General features: G+C 42.6%; 1 protein-coding gene across 9 annotated transcripts in view; it reads right to left on the bottom strand.

Annotated features, from left to right (window-relative positions):
• The window catches only part of LOC110515674 (collagen alpha-1(XIX) chain), a 261,849-nt gene that overhangs the window by 219,190 nt on the left and 20,894 nt on the right, over window positions 1-21,765 (bottom strand). For all 9 annotated transcript variants that reach the window (XM_036960934.1, XM_036960933.1, XM_036960931.1 and 6 more), the window contains 5 exons: window positions 20,431-20,554; window positions 19,745-20,020; window positions 15,360-15,440; window positions 12,833-13,000; window positions 12,067-12,129 (listed from right to left, as the gene is read on the bottom strand). In XM_036960934.1, the coding sequence (XP_036816829.1) occupies window positions 12,067-12,129; window positions 12,833-13,000; window positions 15,360-15,440; window positions 19,745-20,020; window positions 20,431-20,554 (712 nt within the window). The remainder of the gene's footprint in view (window positions 1-12,066; window positions 12,130-12,832; window positions 13,001-15,359; window positions 15,441-19,744; window positions 20,021-20,430; window positions 20,555-21,765) is intronic.

The raw sequence follows: 21,765 nt of genomic DNA on the forward strand, positions 1-21,765 counted from the left end.
ATCTACAGAATAATCAGTGATGTAGGAGATAGACAGTAGCCTATGGAATCTATAGAATAATCAGTGATGTAGGAGATAGACAGTAGCATATGGAATCTATAGGATCATCAGTGATGTAGGAGATAGACAGTAGCCTATGGAATATATAGGATAATCAGTGATGTAGGAGACAGACAGTAGCCTATGGAATATATAGGATCATCAGTGATGTAGGAGACAGACAGTAGCCTATGGAATATATAGGATCATCAGTGATGTAGGAGATAGACAGTAGCCTATGGAATATATAGGATAATCAGTGATGTAGGAGACAGACAGTAGCCTATGGAATATATAGGATCATCAGTGATGTAGGAGATAGACAGTAGTCTATGTAATATATAGGATCATCAGTGATGTAGGAGACAGACAGTAGCCTATGGAATATATAGGATCATCAGTGATGTAGGAGATAGACAGTAGCCTATGGAATCTATAGGATCATCAGTGATGTAGGAGATAGACAGTAGCATATAGAATCTATAGAATAATCACTGAATCAGGAGATAGAACCCTATAGTCTACTGGTATAGGAATGTTCAACATCCATTTAGACAAAGCAGAGTCACCCTAGTAACACCATGTATTGTGTACTGCATGAACTGCAGGTGTGTATAACTGATGATGGGGATAGATAATAGCCTATAGCTATTATGTTCTGCCTGATCATTAATAGCACCCACCTGGTGTCCCAGATCTCAATCAGTCCCTGATTAAGGTTAGCAGTGGAACTGGCTTCAAGGTATAGTTTGGAATATAAGGAGCCTATAGGGATGTTTGCATTCTCTTTAAAACAAGTGGACTCTTCCCCAGGGCTGATATGAGGCTTAAGTCCAACGCTCAGCAGAGCATAAACCCCAATCTGCAGTAGAATCACAGGGTTAAAGGTTACCCTGGTGCCTGTAACTCTACATCCACTCCCTGTGTGAACTGAAACATTGTCCTGTGGCATTCTCCTTCTTTCTTCCCCTCTGACTGTCTGTCACACACACACACACACACACACACACACACGTCCCCCTCTAAGTGACAACATGAGCGTTCTCCTCTGTTAAATCCATTAGAGATAATTATGACACTCTTCAACAGGCTAATTAATATATGTTAGTGCTCCAACGTTCATAATTGGGCTTATTTCTAACTAGCTGAATGTTTGGTGTGTGATCATGTATTGACAGTGGTGACAATGGTTTTCACCATCTACAAAATTAGACATTGAAAGCAAAGCTAGATTCTGTGGTGAAGGTTGCTAACGAGCCCTTCACAAGTATCGCGTTACTCAGAACCCACGTTGTTCTCGGGGCAGGTCTGCCAGTTTTCACTAGCAGAAGGGACTTTTCGTAACAGGTTAGGAGAATGAGGTTCAGGTTAGGAACAGGGTTTGGGATAGGGTTAGCTAAAACGCATTAAAAACAAAAAAAAAACGGACTGGAACATATCTATCTACAACCAGGACTGCCCTGAGAACACCCTCTGTTTCCACTAATGTGATCCTGCTAAAAAACAACACTACCTCTGACCATGTTGACTGTCTGACAATGTGTTGGCAGTGGTGGCTAAACATTTAAGAATCTTTGAAGTCCGTTGTTAGCATCTGAAAGAGAACGCTGGCTGTTGCTTTGACCTATACAGTGTGTTCGGAAAGTATTCAGACCCCTTCACTTCTTCCCCTGCTGTGTCACGTTACAGCCTTATTCTAAAATGGATTCAATTGTTTTTTTCATCAATCTACACACACAATACCCCATAATGACAAAAAAAGCTGTTTTTTTTTTAGAAATGTTTGCAAATATAAAAAATAAAAAAAACTATCAATTACATAAGTATTCAGACCCTTTATTCAGTACTTCCCCAGATCTGTGCCTCGACACGATCCTGTCTCAGAGCTCTACGGACAATTCCTTCGACCTCATGGCTTGGTTTTTGCTCTGACATGCGCTGTCAACTGTGGGACCTTATATAGACAGGTGTGTGTCTTTCCAAATCATGTCCAATCAATTGATGTTAGCACAGGTGGACTCCAATCAAGTTGTAGAAACATCTCAAGGATGATTAATGGAAACAAGATGCACCTGAGCTCAATTTTGTGCCTTTCTAAATCATGTCCAATCTATTGAATTTACCACAGTCGGACTCCAATCAAGTTGTAAAACATCTAGAGGATGATCAATGGAAACAAGATGCACCTGAGCTCAATTTCCAGTCTCATAGCAAAGGGTCTGAATACTTATGTAAATAAGGTATTTCTGTTGTTTAGTTGTAGTAAATGTGCAAACATTTCTAAAAACCTGTTTTCGCTTTGTCATTATGGGGTATTGTGTGTAGATTGATGAGGATTTAACATTTTAAAATCCTTTTAAGGATTGAAAATGTGGAAAAAGTGAAGGGGTCTGAATGCTTCCCGAATGCACTCTATTTTCTATTGCGAAAGGCAGCATAATATGAATGGAGAAATAGAGACATTTATGTTTGGTAGTAAAACCATAAGCCCTATTAATGTAGTGTGTTTTTAATGCTTTAAGGGATTTTGTGGGCACCCTCCTGAGTTTATGTGTTGTCATTACTCCTCGGGAAGAAAACCTTAGAATACCCACTGGATATCAAACACATTTCATACCCGCTTTCATCAAGGATATCATTTTATTTTCCTCCATCCATCCATCCATCCATAATATGATTTTTACTAGACCGTGGCACTAAGTTAACCTTAGAATACCACTGGATATCAAACACATTTCATACCCTCTTTCATCAAGGATATCATTTCATTTTCCTTCATCCATCCATCCATCCATCCATCCATCCATAATATGATTTTTACTAGACCGTGGCACTAAGTTACAGAAGCTCTTCAATTCAATAAATGCATAAAATTCACTGATGCTTAATTCCCATTGGAAGTCCACTTCTAAGAATGACTTTTAACCGACAGCCGACTCATTCAGGTTTTACAGTATTACCTTGACTGAGCGTTAAACAGGGGGATAAATGGGGCCATATGGAACTGAATTACTGTACAGCTCAAATGAAGTAGAGAAGCATAGCCACTTCTTGAAGACTCCCAACTGTACATGTATATACAATAGATGTGTGCTAGCAATAGCAGAATGATGACATTTATAGAAAGAGGGAACAGAAATCATCATCATAACCTTTTAATGCGCCCCTGATGTAGTTATTGGCAATTGCGCTTTTACAGAGATTTATACAGAAGCTCCAATACTACTTAGACTCTAGAGCATTTAAACAGAATCATCATGAGAACAGTGGGTTAATTGTTATGAACTTACAAGGAAAACGTTGGGGGGGAAATTGGGGATTACCTTGTGGTTGTGTTACTTCAAGAGAAGAGACAGTATAAATCCAGCACTGTGGTGAAAGTTGGATGGAGGATCCTAATCCCGTTCACAGTGATGAAACAGCTGTGGTTATCCAGGGTTCTTCAGAAGATTAAACACATCCATCCTGGTATTATAAGAAGGCAGCTTCCTTGAAAGGAAATCACTTTTTCCTAATGGCCTTGTATGATATTATAGGATTTACAGCCCTAGTAGTATATTATAGGATTTACAGCCCTAGTACTGTTATACGATGTACAGTCCTAGTACTATGTTATAGGATGTACAGCCCTAGTACTATGTTATACAATGTACAGCCCTAGTACTATGTTATACGATGTACAGTCCTAGTACTATGTTATACGACGTACAGTCCTAGTACTATGTTATAGGATGTACAGCCCTAGTACTATGTTATACGATGTACAGCCCTAGTACTATGTTATACGATGTACAGCCCTAGTACTATGTTATACGATGTTATACGATGTACAGCCCTAGTACTATGTTATACGATGTACAGCCCTGGTACTATGTTATACGATGTACAGCCCTGGTACTATGTTATATGATGTACAGCCCTAGTACTATGTTATACGATGTACAGCCCTAGTACTGTTATACGATGTACAGCCCTAGTACTATGTTATACGATGTACAGCCCTAGTACTATGTTATACGATGTACAGCCCTAGTACTGTTATATGATGTACAGCCCTAGTACTATGTTATACGATGTACAGCCCTAGTACTATGTTACACGATGTACAGCCCTAGTACTATGTTATACGATGTACAGCCCTAGTACTATGTTATACGACGTACAGCCCTAGTACTATGCTACACGATGTACAGCCCTAGTACTATGCTACACGATGTACAGCCCTAGTACTATGTTATACGACATACAGCCCTAGTACTATGCTACACGATGTACAGCCCTAGTAGTATGCTACACGATGTACAGCCCTAGTAGTATGCTACACGATGTACAGCCCTGGTACTATGCTACACGATGTACAGCCCTGGTACTATGCTACACGATGTACAGCCCTAGTACTATGCTACACGATGTACAGCCCTAGTACTATGCTACACGATGTACAGCCCTGGTACTATGCTACACGATGTACAGCCCTGGTACTATGCTACACGATGTACAGCCCTAGTACTATGTTATACGATGTACAGCCCTAGTACTATGCTACAAGATGTACAGCCCTGGTACTATGCTACACGATGTACAGCCCTAGTACTATGCTACACGATGTACAGCCCTAGTACTATGTTATACGACGTACAGCCCTAGTACTATACTACACGATGTACAGCCCTAGTACTATGCTACACGATGTACAGCCCTGGTACTATGCTACACGATGTACAGCCCTAGTACTATGTTATACGATGTACAGCCCTAGTACTATGTTACACGATGTACAGCCCTAGTACTATGTTATACGATGTACAGTCCTAGTACTAGTACTATGTTATACGATGTACAGTCCTAGTACTATGCTACACGATGTACAGCCCTAGTACTATGCTACACGATGTACAGTCCTAGTCCTATGTTATACGATGTACAGTCCTAGTACTAGTACTATGTTATACGATGTACAGCCCTAGTACTATGCTACACGATGTACAGCCCTAGTATTAACACATTCACAGCTCCTAGGTGGAATAAAATCTAAACATTGACGTCGTGATGAAATCAATGCTTTTTATTATTCCTTTACAATACCCAGAACGTGTTCAGCACCACACTACAGTACTCCATTCCACTCTGCCTGCTTGCCTTCTCAACGAGCTGTCACTAATTTAATTTAGTCCCACAATGCACTTCTTCTGAAAAGTGATAATAATGCCAGGAATCCTATTTGGGGCAGTTGATTGGTTGTCACAGTGTCGCTGAACCCAGCCTGTCTGTCAAAACGTATAACTTCAACAGAGGTACAGTAATTAAATGACCCTTTCAGAAGTGACATGACGTTGTATTGGATTCACAGTTTAATAGAACAAGTAAATGGTGTGCTCACAGGAGTCTATTCACCTGAGTATGATACGCTTGGAGGTTTCCCTACAAGTTACTTTCAACCTGAAAAAAAACAACGAATTATGACTTTAAAGAGATTTATTTTGTGCTACTTTTAATGATTTAATGGTAGCTAAAGTGCCGAGACTAGTTGAATAAGGATGTATGGACTGAGGTGTTTTCTTTGGTCCTGGTAGACCACTATAACAAACCTAACGCCACTTCTACAGCAGGAACATACTAATTATAATGGAGAGTTTCACAAATAACCCAATTCCCCCTCCGCTCGGTCGGTCCTACAGGTAGAATGATTTAAAGCTTGTGTAGTAGCTGTTGTACTTTCTCTGAATTCCTGAGTGGTTTTAAGGGAAAAACAGAAGGACTGCATCCCAAATGGCACCCTAGTCTCTATATAGTGCATTTTGACCAGGCCTATAAGATATCATCCCATAGGGCTCTGTTCCAAAGTAGTGCACTATATTGGGAATAGGGTTCCATTTAGGACACAACCAAGTTCCTACTAGCTCTGCAAAATGTCTTTACCCAAACTACACCACTCTATGGTAATTGGGTCAATGACCACAAAGACCATCTGGTCCTAAAAGGCGAATCACCACCTGTTCAGAGAAATGACTTCCTATCATTCTTCATTCCCAAACACACTGGCCCTTCTTCTCTCTCTCTTTCTGTCAAACACACGGACTCTTCTCTCTCTGTCAAACACACTGGCCCTTCTCTCTCTCTCTTTCTGTCAAACACACCGGCTCTTCTCTCTCTCTCTTTATGTCAAACACACTGGCCCTTCTCTCTCTTTCTTTCTGTCAAACACACTAGCTCTTCTTCTCTCTCTCTTTCTGTCAAACACACTGGCCCCTCTCTCTCTCTCTGTCAAACACACTGACTCTTCTCTCTCTCTCTTTCTGTCAAACACACTAGCTCTTCTCTCTCTCTTTCTGTCAAACACACTGGCCCCTCTCTCTCTCTCTGTCAAACACACTGACTCTTCTCTCTCTCTCTTTCTGTCAAACACACTGGCTCTTCTTCTCGCTCTCTCTGTCAAACACACTGACTCTTCTCTCTCTCTCTGTCAAACACACTGACTCTTCTCTCTCTCTCTTTCTGTCAAACACACTGACTCTTCTCTCTCTCTCTCTTTCTATCAAACACACTGACTCTTCTCTCTCTCTTTCTGTCAAACACACTGACTTCTCTCTCTTTCTGTCAAACACACTGACTCTTCTCTCTCTCTCTGTCAAACACACTGACTCTTCTCTCTCTCTTTCTGTCAAACACACTGACTCTTCTCTCTCTCTTTCTGTCAAACACACTGACTCTTCTTCTCTCTCTCTCTGTCAAACACACTGACGCTTCTCTCTCTCTCTGTCAAACACACTGACTCTTCTTCTCTCTCTCTCTGTCAAACACACTGACGCTTCTCTCTCTCTCTTTCTGTCAAACACACTGGCTCTTCTCTCTGTCAAACACACTGGCTCTTCTCTGTCTCTCTTTCTGTCAAACACACTGGCACTTCTCTCTCTCTCTCTTTCTGTCAAACACACTGGCTCTTCTCTCTCTCTGTCTCTCTCTCTCTGTCAAACACACTGGCTCTTCTCTCTCTCTCTCTTTCTGTCAAACACTGGCTCTTCTCTCTCTCTTTCTGTCAAACACACTGGCACTTCTCTCTCTCTCTCTGTCAAACACACTGGCTCTTCTTCTCTCTCTCTTTCTGTCAAACACACTGGCCCCTCTCTCTCTCTCTCTTTCTGTCAAACACACTGGCTCTTCTTCTCTCTCTCTCTCTGCCAAACACACTGGCTCTTCTTCTCTCTCTCTTTCTGTCAAACACACTGGCTCCTCTCTCTCTCTCTCTCTCTCTTTCTGTCAAACACACTGGCTCTTCTCTCTGTCAAACACACTGGCTCTTCTCTGTCTCTCTTTCTGTCAAACACACTGGCTCTTCTCTCTGTCAAACACACTGGCTCTTCTCTGTCTCTCTTTCTGTCAAACACACTGGCACTTCTCTCTCTCTCTCTTTCTGTCAAACACACTGGCTCTTCTCTCTCTCTCTTTCTGTCAAACACACTGGCCCCTCTCTCTCTCTCTCTTTCTGTCAAACACACTGGCTCTTCTTCTCTCTCTGCCAAACACACTGGCTCTTCTTCTCTCTCTCTTTCTGTCAAACACACTGGCTCCTCTCTCTCTCTCTCTCTCTCTCTTTCTGTCAAACACACTGGCTCTTCTCTCTGTCAAACACACTGGCTCTTCTCTGTCTCTCTTTCTGTCAAACACACTGGCACTTCTCTCTCTCTCTCTTTCTGTCAAACACACTGGCTCCTCTCTCTCTCTGTCTCTCTCTCTCTGTCAAACACACTGGCTCTTCTCTCTCTCTCTCTTTCTGTCAAACACTGGCTCTTCTTCTCTCTCTCTTTCTGTCAAACACACTGGCACTTCTCTCTCTCTCTCTGTCAAACACACTGGCTCTATTTCTCTCTCTCTTTCTGTCAAACACACTGGCCCCTCTCTCTCTCTCTCTTTCTGTCAAACACACTGGCTCTTCTTCTCTCTCTCTCTCTGCCAAACACACTGGCTCTTCTTCTCTCTCTCTTTCTGTCAAACACACTGGCTCCTCTCTCTCTCTCTCTCTTTCTGTCAAACACACTGGCACTTCTGTCTCGCTCTCTCTCTCTCTCTGTCAAACACACTGACTCTTCTTCTCTCTTTCTTTCTGTCAAACACACTGGCACTTCTCTCTCTCTCTCTCTGTCAAACACACTGGCTCTTCTCTCTCTCTTTCTGTCAAACACACTGGCTCTTCTTCTCTCCCTCTCTCTGTCAAACACACTGGTTCCTCTCTTTCTGTCAAACACACTGGCTCTTCTTTTCTCTCTCTTTCTGTCAAACACACTGGCTACTCTCTCTCTCTTTCTGTCAGTCCCTTCGGCCCTCAGCCCTCCATTTGTGCATTCACACGCTCATCTGCCATATACACAAGTGTCCCTATGCTGAGGGAGTGAAAATTATGGAGGGTGTATTAGACCCTCCGATAGCCACTTCAAAGGCTTCAGAGCGATGTGGAATCCCATAACGCACCACATTATTTTTGAGTTTTCACAATTTCACACAAAACAATGGAGAGCCACCTGTACTTGTTTGTGTCTGATTTCAAGGCTTTAAACATGTAGCAAATGAAATGTTGAACTGATACTGACGGTTATATATTGTAAAAGGACTGAATTTCATGCTCGTTCTATTACTTTAGTTGATTCAGTCTGGGACTTATTTCCATTGTTAAATCATGGAGGATAACACACAATACAGTCTGGGACTTATTTCCATTGTTAAATCACGGAGGATAAAACGCAATACAGTCTGGGACTTATTTCCATTGTTAAATCATGGAGGATAACACGCAATACAGTCTGGGACATATTTCCATTGTTAAATCATGGAGGATAACACTCAATACAGTCTGGGACATATTTCCATTGTTAAATCATGGAGGATAACACGCAATACAGTCTGGGACATATTTCCATTGTTAAATCATGGAGGATAACACGCAATACAGTCTGGGACATATTTCCATTGTTAAATCATGGAGGATAACACGCAATACAGTCTGGGACATATTTCCATTGTTAAATCATGGAGGATAACACGCAATACAGTCTGGGACATATTTCCATTGTTAAATCATGGAGGATAACACTCAATACAGTCTGGGACATATTTCCATTGTTAAATCATGGAGGATAACACTCAATACAGTCTGGGACTTATTTCCATTGTTAAATCATGGAGGATAACACACAATCCAGGACATATTTCCTTATTTCTGTCTCCGTCTGTGTCTGTCTTTTCGCTGTCTGTCTTTTCTATGTCTGTCTCCGTCTCTGTCTGTCTCCATCTCTGTCTCTGTCTGTCTCTGTCTCTGTCCGTCTCTGTCTGTCTCCGTCTGTCTCCGTCTCTGTCTGTCTCCGTCTCTGTCTGTCTGTCTCCGTCTCTGTCTGTCTGTCTCCGTCTCTGTCTGTCTGTCTCTGTCTCCATCTCCGTCTCTGTCTCTTTTCTCTGTCTCCATCTCTGTCTCTGTCTGTCTCTGTCTGTCTCCAGCTCCGTCTCCGTCTGTCTCCATCTCTGTCTCTGTCTGTCTCCGTCTCTGTCTGTCTCCATCTCTGTCTGCCTCCATCTCTGTCTCTGTCTGCCTCCATCTCTGTCTGTCTCCATCTCCGTCTCTGTCTGTCTCCGTCTCTGTCTGTCTCCATCTCTGTCTGTCTCCATCTCTGTCTGTCTCCATCTCTGTCTGCCTCCATCTCTGTCTCTGTCTGTCTCCGTCTCTGTCTGCCTCCATCTCTGTCTGCCTCCATCTCTGTCTGCCTCCATCTCTGTCTGCCTCCATCTCTGTCTGCCTCCATCTCTGTCTGCCTCCATCTCTGTCTCTGTCTGTCTCCGTCTCTGTCTGTCTCCGTCTGTCTCCGTCTCTGTCTGTCTCCGTCTCTGTCTGTCTCCGTCTCCGTCTCTCTCCGTCTCTGTCTGTCTCCGTCTCTGTCTGTCTCCCTCTCCGTCTCTGTCTGTCTTTTCTCTGTCTCCATCTCTGTCTCTGTCTGTCTCTGTCTGTCTCCAGCTCCGTCTCCGTCTGTCTCCATCTCTGTCTCTGTCTGTCTCCGTCTCTGTCTGTCTCCGTCTCTGTCTGTCTCCGTCTCTGTCTGTCTCCGTCTCTGTCTGTCTCCGTCTCTGTCTGTCTCCGTCTCTGTCTGTCTCCGTCTCTGTCTGTCTCCGTCTGTCTCCGTCTCTGTCTGTCTCCATCTCTGTCTGTCTCCATCTCTGTCTGTCTCCATCTCCATCTCTGTCTGCCTCCATCTCTGTCTGTCTCCATCTCTGTCTCTGTCTGTCTCCGTCTGTCTCCATCTCCATCTCTGTCTGTCTCCATCTCTGTCTCTGTCTGTCTCTGTCTGTTTCCGTCTCTGTCTCTGTCTGTCTCCGTCTCTGTCTCTGTCTGTCTCCGTCTCTGTCTGCCTCCATCTCTGTCTCTGTCTGTCTCCATCTCTGTCTCTGTCTGTCTCCATCTCTGTCTCTGTCTGTCACCGCCTCTGTCTGTCTCCGTCTCTGTCTGCCTCCGTCTCTGTCTGTCTCCATCTCTGTCTCTGTCTGTTTCCATCTCTGTCTCTGTCTGTTTCCATCTCTGTCTCTGTCTGTCTCCGTCTCCGTCTCTGTCTGTCTCCATCTCTGTCTGTCTTTTCTCTGTCTCCATCTCTGTCTCTGTCTGTCTTTTCTCTGTCTGTCTTTTCTCTGTCTCCATCTCTGTCTCTGTCTGTCTTTTCTCTGTCTGTCTCCATCTCCGTCTGTCTCCATCTCCGTCTGTCTCCATCTCCGTCTCTGTCTGTCTCCGTCTCTGTCTGTCTCCGTCTCTGTCTGTCTCCGTCTCTGTCTGTCTCCGTCTCTGTCTGTCTCCGTCTCTGTCTGTCTTTTCTCTGTCTCCATCTCTGTCTCCATCTCTGTCTCCATCTCTGTCTCCATCTCTGTCTCCATCTCTGTCTCTGTCTGTCTTTTCTCTGTCTCCATCTCTGTCTCTGTCTGTCTTTTCTCTGTCTGTCTCCATCTCTGTCTGTCTCCATCTCTGTCTCTCTCCGTCTCCATCTCTGTCTCTCTCCGTCTCCATCTCTGTCTCTCTCCGTCTCCATCTCTGTCTCTCTCCGTCTCCATCTCTGTCTCTCTCCGTCTCCATCTCTGTCTCTCTCCGTCTCTGCCTCTGTCTGTCTCTGTCTGTCTGTCTTTTCTCTGTCTGTCTGTCTTTTCTCTGTCTCCATCTCTGTCTCTGTCTGTCTTTTCTCTGTCTGTCTCCATCTCTGTCTGTCTTTTCTCTGTCTCCATCTCTGTCTCTGTCTGTCTTTTATCTGTCTCCATCTCTGTCTCTGTCTGTCTCTTCTCTGTCTCCATCTCTGTCTCTGTCTGTCTTTTCTCTGTCTGTCTCCATCTCTGTCTGTCTTTTCCCTGTCTGTCTCCATCTCCGTCTCTGTCTGTCTTTTCTCTGTCTCCATCTCCGTCTCTGTCTGTCTCCATCTCTGTCTGTCTCCGTCTCTGTCTGTCTCCATCTCTGTCTGTCTTTTCTCTGTCTCTCTCTGTCTCCATCTCTGTCTCTGTCTGTCTCCATCTCTGTCTGTCTTTTCTCTGTCTGTCTCCATCTCTGTCTGTCTCCATCTCCGTCTCTGTCTGTCTTTTCTCTGTCTCCATCTCTGTCTCTGTCTGTCTCCGTCTCTGTCTGTCTCCATCTCTGTCTCTGTCTGTCTCCATCTCTGTCTCTGTCTGTCTCCATCTCTGTCTCTCTCCGTCTCTGTCTGTCTCTGTCTGTCTTTTCTCTGTCTCCATCTCTGTCTCTGTCTGCCTCCATCTCTGTCTCTGTCTGTCTCCATCTCTGTCTCTGTCTGTCTCCATCTCTGTCTCCGTCTGTCTCTGTCTCTGTCTGCCTCCGTCTCTGTCTCTGTCTTTTCTCCATCTCCGTCTTTGTCTCTCTCCCTGAAATATGTGACTAAGGAAGCACAACAGCTTTATCTCTGTTAGAATTGTAACTGAATTCTACAGGTACAATACCTGTGTACACTTGCACAGTCATGATGGTATTTACTGAGCCAGATAGATATTCAACATCTCCTTTACCTTGTCTCCTTGATCGCCTTTCTGTCCTGGAAGTCCTGCCAAGCCTGGTAGACCTTGATCACCCTACAAAGAACAAGAACATTTAATTGATGTAATTTACCTGAACTAGCTTGCTAATGACTGTCCGTCCACACATTAAAAACTCCCCAAAGACATGAGAAATTCCCCAAGGTCTGTCTGAAGTCTGCTTTCAGAACACTTCCATGGACATTAGTGGAACCACCTCTGGAGATGGCGGCCATGCCTCAAACAAAGCAACTACATATTTGTGCCAAATTACTGCTAATAAGCTTTTATTTCCTGCCTTTGGTTGGCATCCAAGAAAACCCATTGGCATAAATGTGCTTTAATTTGGTATTTATTTTCTTGTTTAATACGTTTGGTGTCAGCAGTGGGATATCTGAATGCATGGTTCCATTAGAACAGAACACTCCAACCCATTAGGATCATATTTGCTGTTTGGACAGATTGTTCCTGAGGATTGCTCAACTCCGATCTCCTATATCGAGGTTGAGTTGAGTATTGATAAGTGGTCACACGATTTGCTAGCAACAACATTGAATTGCCACCAGTCGATACTTACCTGTACCTATTTTAGTCCTGTACAACAAGAAGTCCTTCCGAAGGGTGCTGAAATTCATACTTTTACTAAAAATGTTTATCGAATACAATGGCACCCTATTCCCTATTGGCCTTGGTCAAAAGTAGTGCACAAAACAGAGAATAGAGTGCTGTTTGGGATGCAGGATATTTCTATGGACTGTACCTTCTCTGCTGAACATTGACATCTGTCACTGCTGGAATGCTGGACCCGCTGGACCCGAGCTGGCTGGACGGGCTGGGAGAGCATCCGGGGGAGCTGGCCTGCTCCATCTGTATTCAAGGGATTGGGAGTCACCCCTCCAGCACCAGGGCCCTCCCTGCTAGGCTCACACTGTAGGATCAATACAAAGATTTACAGTTGGGATTTTTACTATTTTGTTGCCTTACAACCTGGAATTAAAAATAGATTTTTGGAGGGTTTGTATCATTTGATTCACACGACATGCCTACCACTTTGAAGATGCAAAAACTTTTTTATTGTGAAACAAACACGAAATAAGACAATAAAACAGGGGTGGTGAGAGGTGTTGGGTTTGTACCAGACATAGCGTTTTCCTTGATGGCCAAAAAGCTCAATTTTAGTCTCATCTGACCAGAGTACTTTCTTCCATATGTTTGGGGAGTCTCCCACATGCCTTTTGGCGAACACCAAACGTGCTTCCTTATTTTTTTCTTTAAGCAATGTCTTTTTTCTGGCCACTCTTCCGTAAAGCCCAGCTCTGTGGAATGTATGGCTTAAAGTGGTCCTATGGACAGATACTCCAATCTCCGCTGTGGAGCTTTGCAGCTCCTTCAGGGTTATCTTTGGTGTCTTTGTTGCATCTCTGATTAATGCCCTCCTTGCCTGGTCTGTGAGTTTTGGTGGGCGGCCCTCTCTTGGCAGGTTTGTTGTAGTGCCATATTGTTTCAATTTTTTAATAACGGATTTTTATATCCGAACCCTGATCTGTACTTCTCCACTCCCTGACCTGTTTGGAGCTCCTTGGTCTTCATGGTGCCGCTTGCTTGATGGTGCCTCTTGCTTAGTGATGTTGCAGACTCTGGGGCCTTTCAGAACAGGTGTACATATACTGAGATCATGTGACAGATCATGTGGCACTTGCACACAGGTGGACTTAAGTTAATTTGCTAATTAGTTCTGAAGGTAACTGGTTGCACCAGATCTTATTTAGGGGCTGAATACATATACACGCACCACTTTTCAGTTTTTAAAAATGTTTTAAATAGTTTGAAACAAGTTATTTTTTTGATTTCACTTCACCAATTTGGACTATTTTATATGTGTCCACTGCATACAAACTGTTTAGACACATGACTCTGCTATTTAAGGGCCAGTTTCCTGGAACCACCTTAAGCCTAATCATTTCATGTTGCTATTCAACTCTGTTTTCTAGTTGCCTTGAACTTGAGTCCAGGGCTAGACAGAATGTTGGTCTAGAAAGCAATGTAAAATCTGCTATTTAGTTTAGGAGTAGGCTTAATTTGGGTATAGGAAACCAGACAATTATAATACAACACATGTTGAAATGCAGTTCTCAAATAATATGTAATAACAGTCCAGTACCACTACCGTATTCATAAATCAGTCAATAATCAGTTAATGTCCAATGATTCATTGACCCAATGAGATACCTTAATTACTGTGGAACTAGATGACTGTCCCAGGGGAATGAGGAAAGGACAATACTTAAGGTTTTGAATGCCAATACATTATTTCCTACCATATTGACTGAGCCCCAGTACTGAAACTCAATGCACACTGAGATAACATCCTGGTTATGGATATATATTATAACTGTCATAGGCCAAAGGTGAGAGGTCACTGAAACACACTATTTCCAACCATATAGATCACATGTGACCTAGCACATTGAATCAACATAACCCAACACTCACTGAGATGACAACATGGGTATGAATACATATGGGCCTAACTGTCAAAATGTCAAAGGTCACTTCTCCTTTTAAACACAGTTAGCAGTCCAAATTGCACGCTTTTTCCTATGGGCTCTGGTCAAACATAGTGCACTATACTGGGAATAGGGTGCTATTTGGGATTCATCCACAGTCTGTAAGGTCACTCTCCATTGACCTGGTCTGCAATATGATCTAACAGAATAATATCTATCTATCAATCTATCAATCAAATGTATTTATAAATCCCGTTTTACATCAGCAGCTGTCACAAAGATATTGCACAGTAACCTGGATAAGATGTCCCCTATGGAAGAAACATCATTCAGTTGGGTAGTTTTCAAGAAGGACAAACACAACTCAACCAGATTATATTACATATTGCCCTTAAATTTAAATATCGACCAAGAAGCCAGTTCCAATGCTTTAAAAATATATATTCCCCTCTTACAATTGGCTCATTCATCCCCCTAGCTATTCCCCAGGTCGTTGCTGTAAATGAGAACGTGTTCTCAGTCAACTTACCTGGTAAAATAATGGATAAATATATATATATATGTTTTTTTAATTAAAAAAAAATAAACAGGGACTGATTTAGATCTGGGAAAGCAGGTGCGTGCAATTAATTATCAGGTAAAACAGAAAACTAGAAGTACTCCGGAATTCATAGGGTAAGAATTTAATAACCCTGCTCTACCGTATATCAAGCCACGTCGAAGGTCTCATGTATGTCCTAAAATGTGCATTGTACATAAAAGGAGTGTAAAATATCTTACCGTAGATCCTGCCTGCTCACAGCAGTTCTCCATCTCAGCCAGGTATGGGTCACAGTAGATCAGGATTTGTTGCAGTTCGATCTGGAGAGAAAGACATCTGTTAGGGACATTATGATGATTCAGATATAGAGAAAAACTAACTTTTTAAAATGCTAACAATGTATATTTTGAAATAGGAAACATGTTTCTTTGACCGAAACTAAGCAACCCCAGCACACCAAAATTGGTTCTGTGAAAGTTCCCAGAACATTTGTTTGTTCGCGGCAAATGTTCTTTTAGAATGCTTGTATAAAACATTTGCCTGATGTTTCAAGAACATTCAAGATCTATTCTTTAACAGGTTCCCAGAATCATTTCATTAGTCTGGTGAGAACTTTTGGGGACATCACAAAAGATATGTTCCCCAAACACAAAAGCTGTCCAGTTGGGCCTCCGCTTCTAGAATGGTTCTTTAAGGGTGCAAAAAGCATGAGATATTACAAGTACGTTCCCAGAACACATTTCCTCTGTTCTTTAAAGGTTCCAAGAATATTTCCTTAGGTTGTGGTAACACTGACTGGTCAAGAGATATGTTCCCAAAACACAAAAACTGTCCAGTTATGCAAACATTCAGTTATCAAATAAAATGTTATTTGTCACATGTGCCGAATACAACAGGCCCGTCAGGTAGTCCAGGATCCAGTTGCAGAGGGAGTTGTTAGTCCCAGGGTCCTTAGCTTAGTGATGAGCTTTATGGGCACTATGGTGTTGAAAGCTGAGCTGTAGTCAATGAACAGCATTCTCACCTTCTCACCTTTTCTCCAGGTGGGAAAGAGCAGTGTGGAGTGCGATTGATATTGCGTCATCTGTGGATCTGTTGGGGCTGTACGCAAATTGGAATGGGTCTAGGGTTTCTGGGATGATGGTGTTGATGTGAGCCATGACCAACCTTTCTAAGCACTTCATGGCTATCGCCGTGAGTGCAACAGTTCGGTAGTCATTTAGGCAGGTTACCTTCACTTTCTTGGACACAGGGACTATGGTGGTCTGCTTCAAACATGTAGGTATTACAGACTCGGTCAGGGAGAGGTTGAAAATGTCAGTGAAGACACTTGCCAGTTGGTCCACACATGCTCTGAGTACACGTCATGGTAATCCGGCCTTTCTGATGTGAGCAACATCTGTTTAAGGGTCTTGCTCACATCAGCTATGGACAACGTGATCACACAGCTGTCCAGTTTCCCTTTGTAGTTCGTAATAGTTTATAAGCCCTGCCACATCCAACGAGCGTCAGAGCGGGTGTAGTAGGATTCAATCTTAGTCCTGTATTCACGCTTTGCCTGTTTGATGGTTCGTCTGAGGGAAAAGCGGGATTTCTCATAAGCGTCTGGATTAGTGTCCCGCTCCTTGAAAGCAGCAGCTCTAGCCTTTAGCTCATGAGGATGTTGCCTGTAATCCATGACTTCTGGTTGGGAAATGTATGTACTGACACTGTGGGAACGACGTCGTCGATGCACTTATTGATGAATCCGGTGACTGAGGTGGTATTGTCCTTAATGCCATTGGATGAATCCCGGAAAATATTCCAGTCTGTGCTAGCAAAACAGTCCTGTAGCGTAGCATCCGTGTCATCTGACCACTTCCATATTGAGCGAGTCACTGGTACTTCCTGCTTTAGTTTTTGCTTGTAAGCAGGAATCAGAAGGATGGAATTATGATCAGATTTGCCAAATGAAAGGTGGTCTAGAGTTTTTTTTCCTCTGTTTGCACATATGACATAATGGTAGAAATGAGGTAAAAAGGATTGCCTGCATTAAAGTCCCCGGCCACTAGGAGCGCCACTTCTAGATGAGCATTTTCTTGTTTGCTTATTGCCTTATACAGTTCATTGAGTGCTGTCTTAGTGCCAGCATCGATTTGTTGTGGTAAATAGATAGCTAGGGAAAATATAGATGAAAACTCTCTTGGTAGATAGTGTGGTCTACAGCTTATCATGAGGTACTCTCCCTCAGGCGAGCAATACCTTGAGACCTCTTTAATATTAGACACCAGCTGTTATTCATTTTACCAGACGTATCTGTTCTGTCCTGCCGATGCATGGAAAACCCAGCCAACTGTATAGAATCTGTGTTGTGGTCCAGCCACGACTCGGTGAAACATAAGATATTACAGGTTTTAATGTCCCGTTGGTAGGATAGTTTCGAGCGGAGATTATCCAGTTTATTTTCCAGTCACTGCACATTGGCCAATAGAACGGATGGTAGAGGCGGGTTACTCACTCACCGACAAATTCTCACAAGGCACCCCGATTTCCGCCCCCTGTGTTTCCGTCTTTTCTTCACGCGAATGACAGGGATTTGGGCCTGGTATCGGAGAAGCAGTATATCCTTTGTGTCAGACTTATTAAAGAAAAAATATTTGTCCAGTTCTAGTTAAGAAATCACTGTTCTGATATCCAGAAGCTCTTTTGAGTCATAAGAGACGTTAGCAGCAACATTATGTGCAAAATAAGTTACAAACAATGCGAAAAAACACACAAAATAACATCCCCTCCGGCGCCATTCCCATGATGGTTTTGGAATCGTGCATGGCCATGCAATCTTGGGTGAACAGGGAGTACAGCTGGGGACCAAGCATGCACCCCTGAGGGTCCCCCTTGTTGAGGATCAGCGTGGCAGATGTGTTGTTGCCTACCCTTACCACCTGGGATCATCCTTGTAACATCAGGTGAATGTGTTTTGTACCCCAAAATAAACATTGTAGAATCATCCACATAACTGGACAGTTTTGGTGCTTTGGGAACATATATTTTGTGATGTACCCTGTCATGACGTTGGCCTGTGGGTAACCTTTTAGTGAATGTTAGGAGAACGTTACCTGTGGGTAAGGTTTATGACCCCCCATAAATACCTTTCTCCCTTGCCTATCTCTTGACTCATAGAGAGTCTGGGAACATCAAACAAGTGTAGGGAAAGGAACCATATTTCGGTAATAGAACCAGTTGAAAATATGCGTTGGTACTTAATGAATATGATGTCAGTTCGGTTGTCATCTGAGACATTATGACTGATGACAGGACGACCTAAACTGTATCTGGGAAAGACTACACATTATAGTTAGATTCACATGGAATTGTGCAATTCAAATACAAATAAATAAATATACAATTATTTGTGAAAAGATTAAATGTAATTTTAGCTTCCAAATGAGAGATTGGGCTTTCATATTTTACGATATAAAGCCTTGACGAAAATGTAACCTCCTGTTCCGAGGACGATTGTTCCTCAAATCTTCCTGCTCTTTCACTCAAACCCAACCCCCGTCCTTTGTGTAACCAGCTGTCATATCTGTTCTGTCCGCTAGGGACGTTATCCTTTATGACATCATTTGTAATCAATGTATGATTCATTCTGTGTATATGTAATTCTGTGTGATTAGTTAGATATTTAGTAAATAAATAAATCCAATTTTGTATTGCTGATTCAACTTGTAAGCCAGGGTTCGTGAAGATAACCAAGATTTTACAACTTTCAGATGAGACTGAAATAAGGTGACGATTAATATTGACTGCTATTGATGTAAAATATTACTAGGTCTTTAAGAGTTTATTTGGAAGATAACAGCTCTATAAATATTATTTCATGGTGCCTCGACTTTCTAGTTAATTACATTTACATGATTAGCTCAATCAGGTAATATTAATTACAGAGAAAGGATTTTATAGAACAGCATGTCATATCACTTAATCCGGCATAGCCAAAGACACGACTACCCTCAATGATCCCACCAGACTGTTCCCACAACCTAATGAAACATTCTGGGAACCTTTAACGAACAGGTTAAATGTGTTGTAGGAATGCTCTCGCAACATCAGGCAAATGTTAAACATTCATCACCATGAATGGACCGCTTTTGTGTAACGAGAACATCTGCGACAACCTAACAAATGTTCTGGGAACTTTCACAGAGCCAATTTTGGTTTGCTGGGAAAACATTACTGGTACACTGTGTTATTTCATTACCTGGAAGACTAATGAGAACTATTGAGGAATGTTCTGTGATGATTGTTACAGGTGTTGTGCACAACATTTTAGTGAATGTTAGGAGAATATTCCATCGATATTTCATTTAAAATATTTTTTGAAAAATAAAATATTTTTTTATCAAATGTTATCATCCAGGTGTTAGATAAAACCCTAACTAGAACTTAATGGGAATCTTAGCTAATGTTCTGGGAATGTTCCCGGTTTGCTGGGACCCTTCTAGACATTGCCCTTGAAGGCAACCATATATAGTTACTGTATGTTTAAAAGTATAATGTCGATCTCATGGACTGTCAGTCATGCTCCGTCTATGAATTTCAGAACGGTTATATTTCCAGATTGTGGCTTTAGGCCTAAACGTACATCTACAGGCCGTCCATCCTCCACCCGGGTTGTAATCAGCGTATATCCGCTGGGGTCGATTTCATCCTTCTCATCTGTCAGCCTCCTCTCTATTAGTTTACAGTCCATGTAAACGGAGACGATGCTGCTCTGGACCGCCACACCCAGCTTGTGCCATTGGCGGTCAAACAGGGTGTGCAGGTCTCGGCTCTTAAAGGTGTAGTGGAGGCTGTTCTTCAGAAGGCCCCGGGCTGAGAACTCCACTGCTCGTTTAGCACCGTCCAACACTACAGACACCTGAAGATAGAGCCGGAGGAGATTGTAAGACATTATATTGCCTCATAACAAGTTATAAAGCTTTATACCTGCCGGTGTTGCCTTCCATTCATTACCATTACCATCAGGGTCATGGTAGATACAAGCATCAGTCATGGCATGAAAACGTTGATCAATTAACCAATGGTAAACCAACTGACAGACCGACCTACTGACCACACGGCCAACCGACTTGACTGACCTACCAGCCAACGGACCTACCAGCCAACCAGCCGATGGACCGACTGACCTGCTGGGCGAACTGGCAGAGTGAGTGAGCGATCGACTGATCAGTCAATCAACAAATCAATAAATCAATATAGATCCAAACCCAATTCAATGCTATACATCCAGACATCATGAATATCCTTATAGTGGACATTCAGACCTACCTGGGTACCTCCCGTCTGGTCGAATATCTGCCACAGATACCAGCGGTCTTTCTTCGTGGTTTTCCTCAGCCGGAAGGTGGTAACTAGAGAGTATTCACTGGACAGACCATTGGGGAACACCAATCTGAAAGAAAACATGTACATTGTTCGAGCTGCATATTGTCAAATTGACCAAAAAATATGAAACTGAACAATGGGCCTAACAGTGAAAATGTTGTTTTGGAACTTTCAGTCTTGGTTGGAAGAGCATTAATAGCTAACGTAGAAGATTTTACCCATAAAATTAGCATTTGCTAAATGGACTGTCAAAAATAAACATTGAGAATGAATATGAATAATCATGCTGGATGTCTTATAGCTTTCTATGACTGTGTAGTATGAAAACCAATCAACTTGAATCACTTGACAACGTTCTTCTATAGCCCCCTAGCGCAAAATGGCCGCTTACATATAAAGCTAGAATTTTATGCCAAACATGATTCATCCAGCCAGATTACATTTATTTCAGCATCCCTGTCATTCCAAATCGAATAATCATTTATTCAAACTTCAATTAAATTCCTCTTACTTCACATACAGGTCTAGACTAGAAAACACAAGACCATGGCTAACTACAGAATATAGCTTAGAAAGAAAACATTGTTATAAAGAGAAAAATGCTAAAAGGTAACAAAGAAGACGATAGGTTTGTTAACCCAGACGTTTCAGTTCAACACTGCTGCCAGATCATCTCTAGCACATTGTGAACACTGAATGTAATGGGGATGGTACCACCAACATACAGTGGGGAGAACAAGTATTTGATAACCTGAAAAATCGGCAGTGTTTCCTACTTACAAAGCATGTCGAGGTCTGTAATTTTTATCATAGGTACACTTCAACTGTGAGAGACGGTAAAACAAAAATCCAGAAAATCACATTGTATGATTTTTAAGTAATTCATTTTCATTTTATTGCATGACATAAGTATTTCATACATCAGAAAAGCAGAACTTAATATTTGGTACAGAAACCTTTGTTTGCAATTACAGATATCATACGTTTCCTGTAGTTCTTGACCAGGTTTGCACACACTGCAGCAGGGATTTTGGCCCACTCCTTCATACAGACCTTCTCCAGATCCTTCAGGTTTCGGGGCTGTCGCTGGGCAATATGGACTTTCAGCTCCCTCCAAAGACTTTCTTTTGGCTTCAGGTCTGGAGACTGGCTAGGCCACCCAGGGACCTTGAGATGCTTCTTACGGAGCCACTCCTTAGTTGCCCTGGCTGTGTGTTTCGGGTCATTGTCATGCTGGAAGACCCAGCCACCACCCATCTTCAATGCTTTTACTGAGGG

This window comes from Oncorhynchus mykiss, chromosome 23 (genome assembly GCF_013265735.2).
Source record: "Oncorhynchus mykiss isolate Arlee chromosome 23, USDA_OmykA_1.1, whole genome shotgun sequence".
NCBI lineage: Eukaryota > Metazoa > Chordata > Actinopteri > Salmoniformes > Salmonidae > Oncorhynchus > Oncorhynchus mykiss.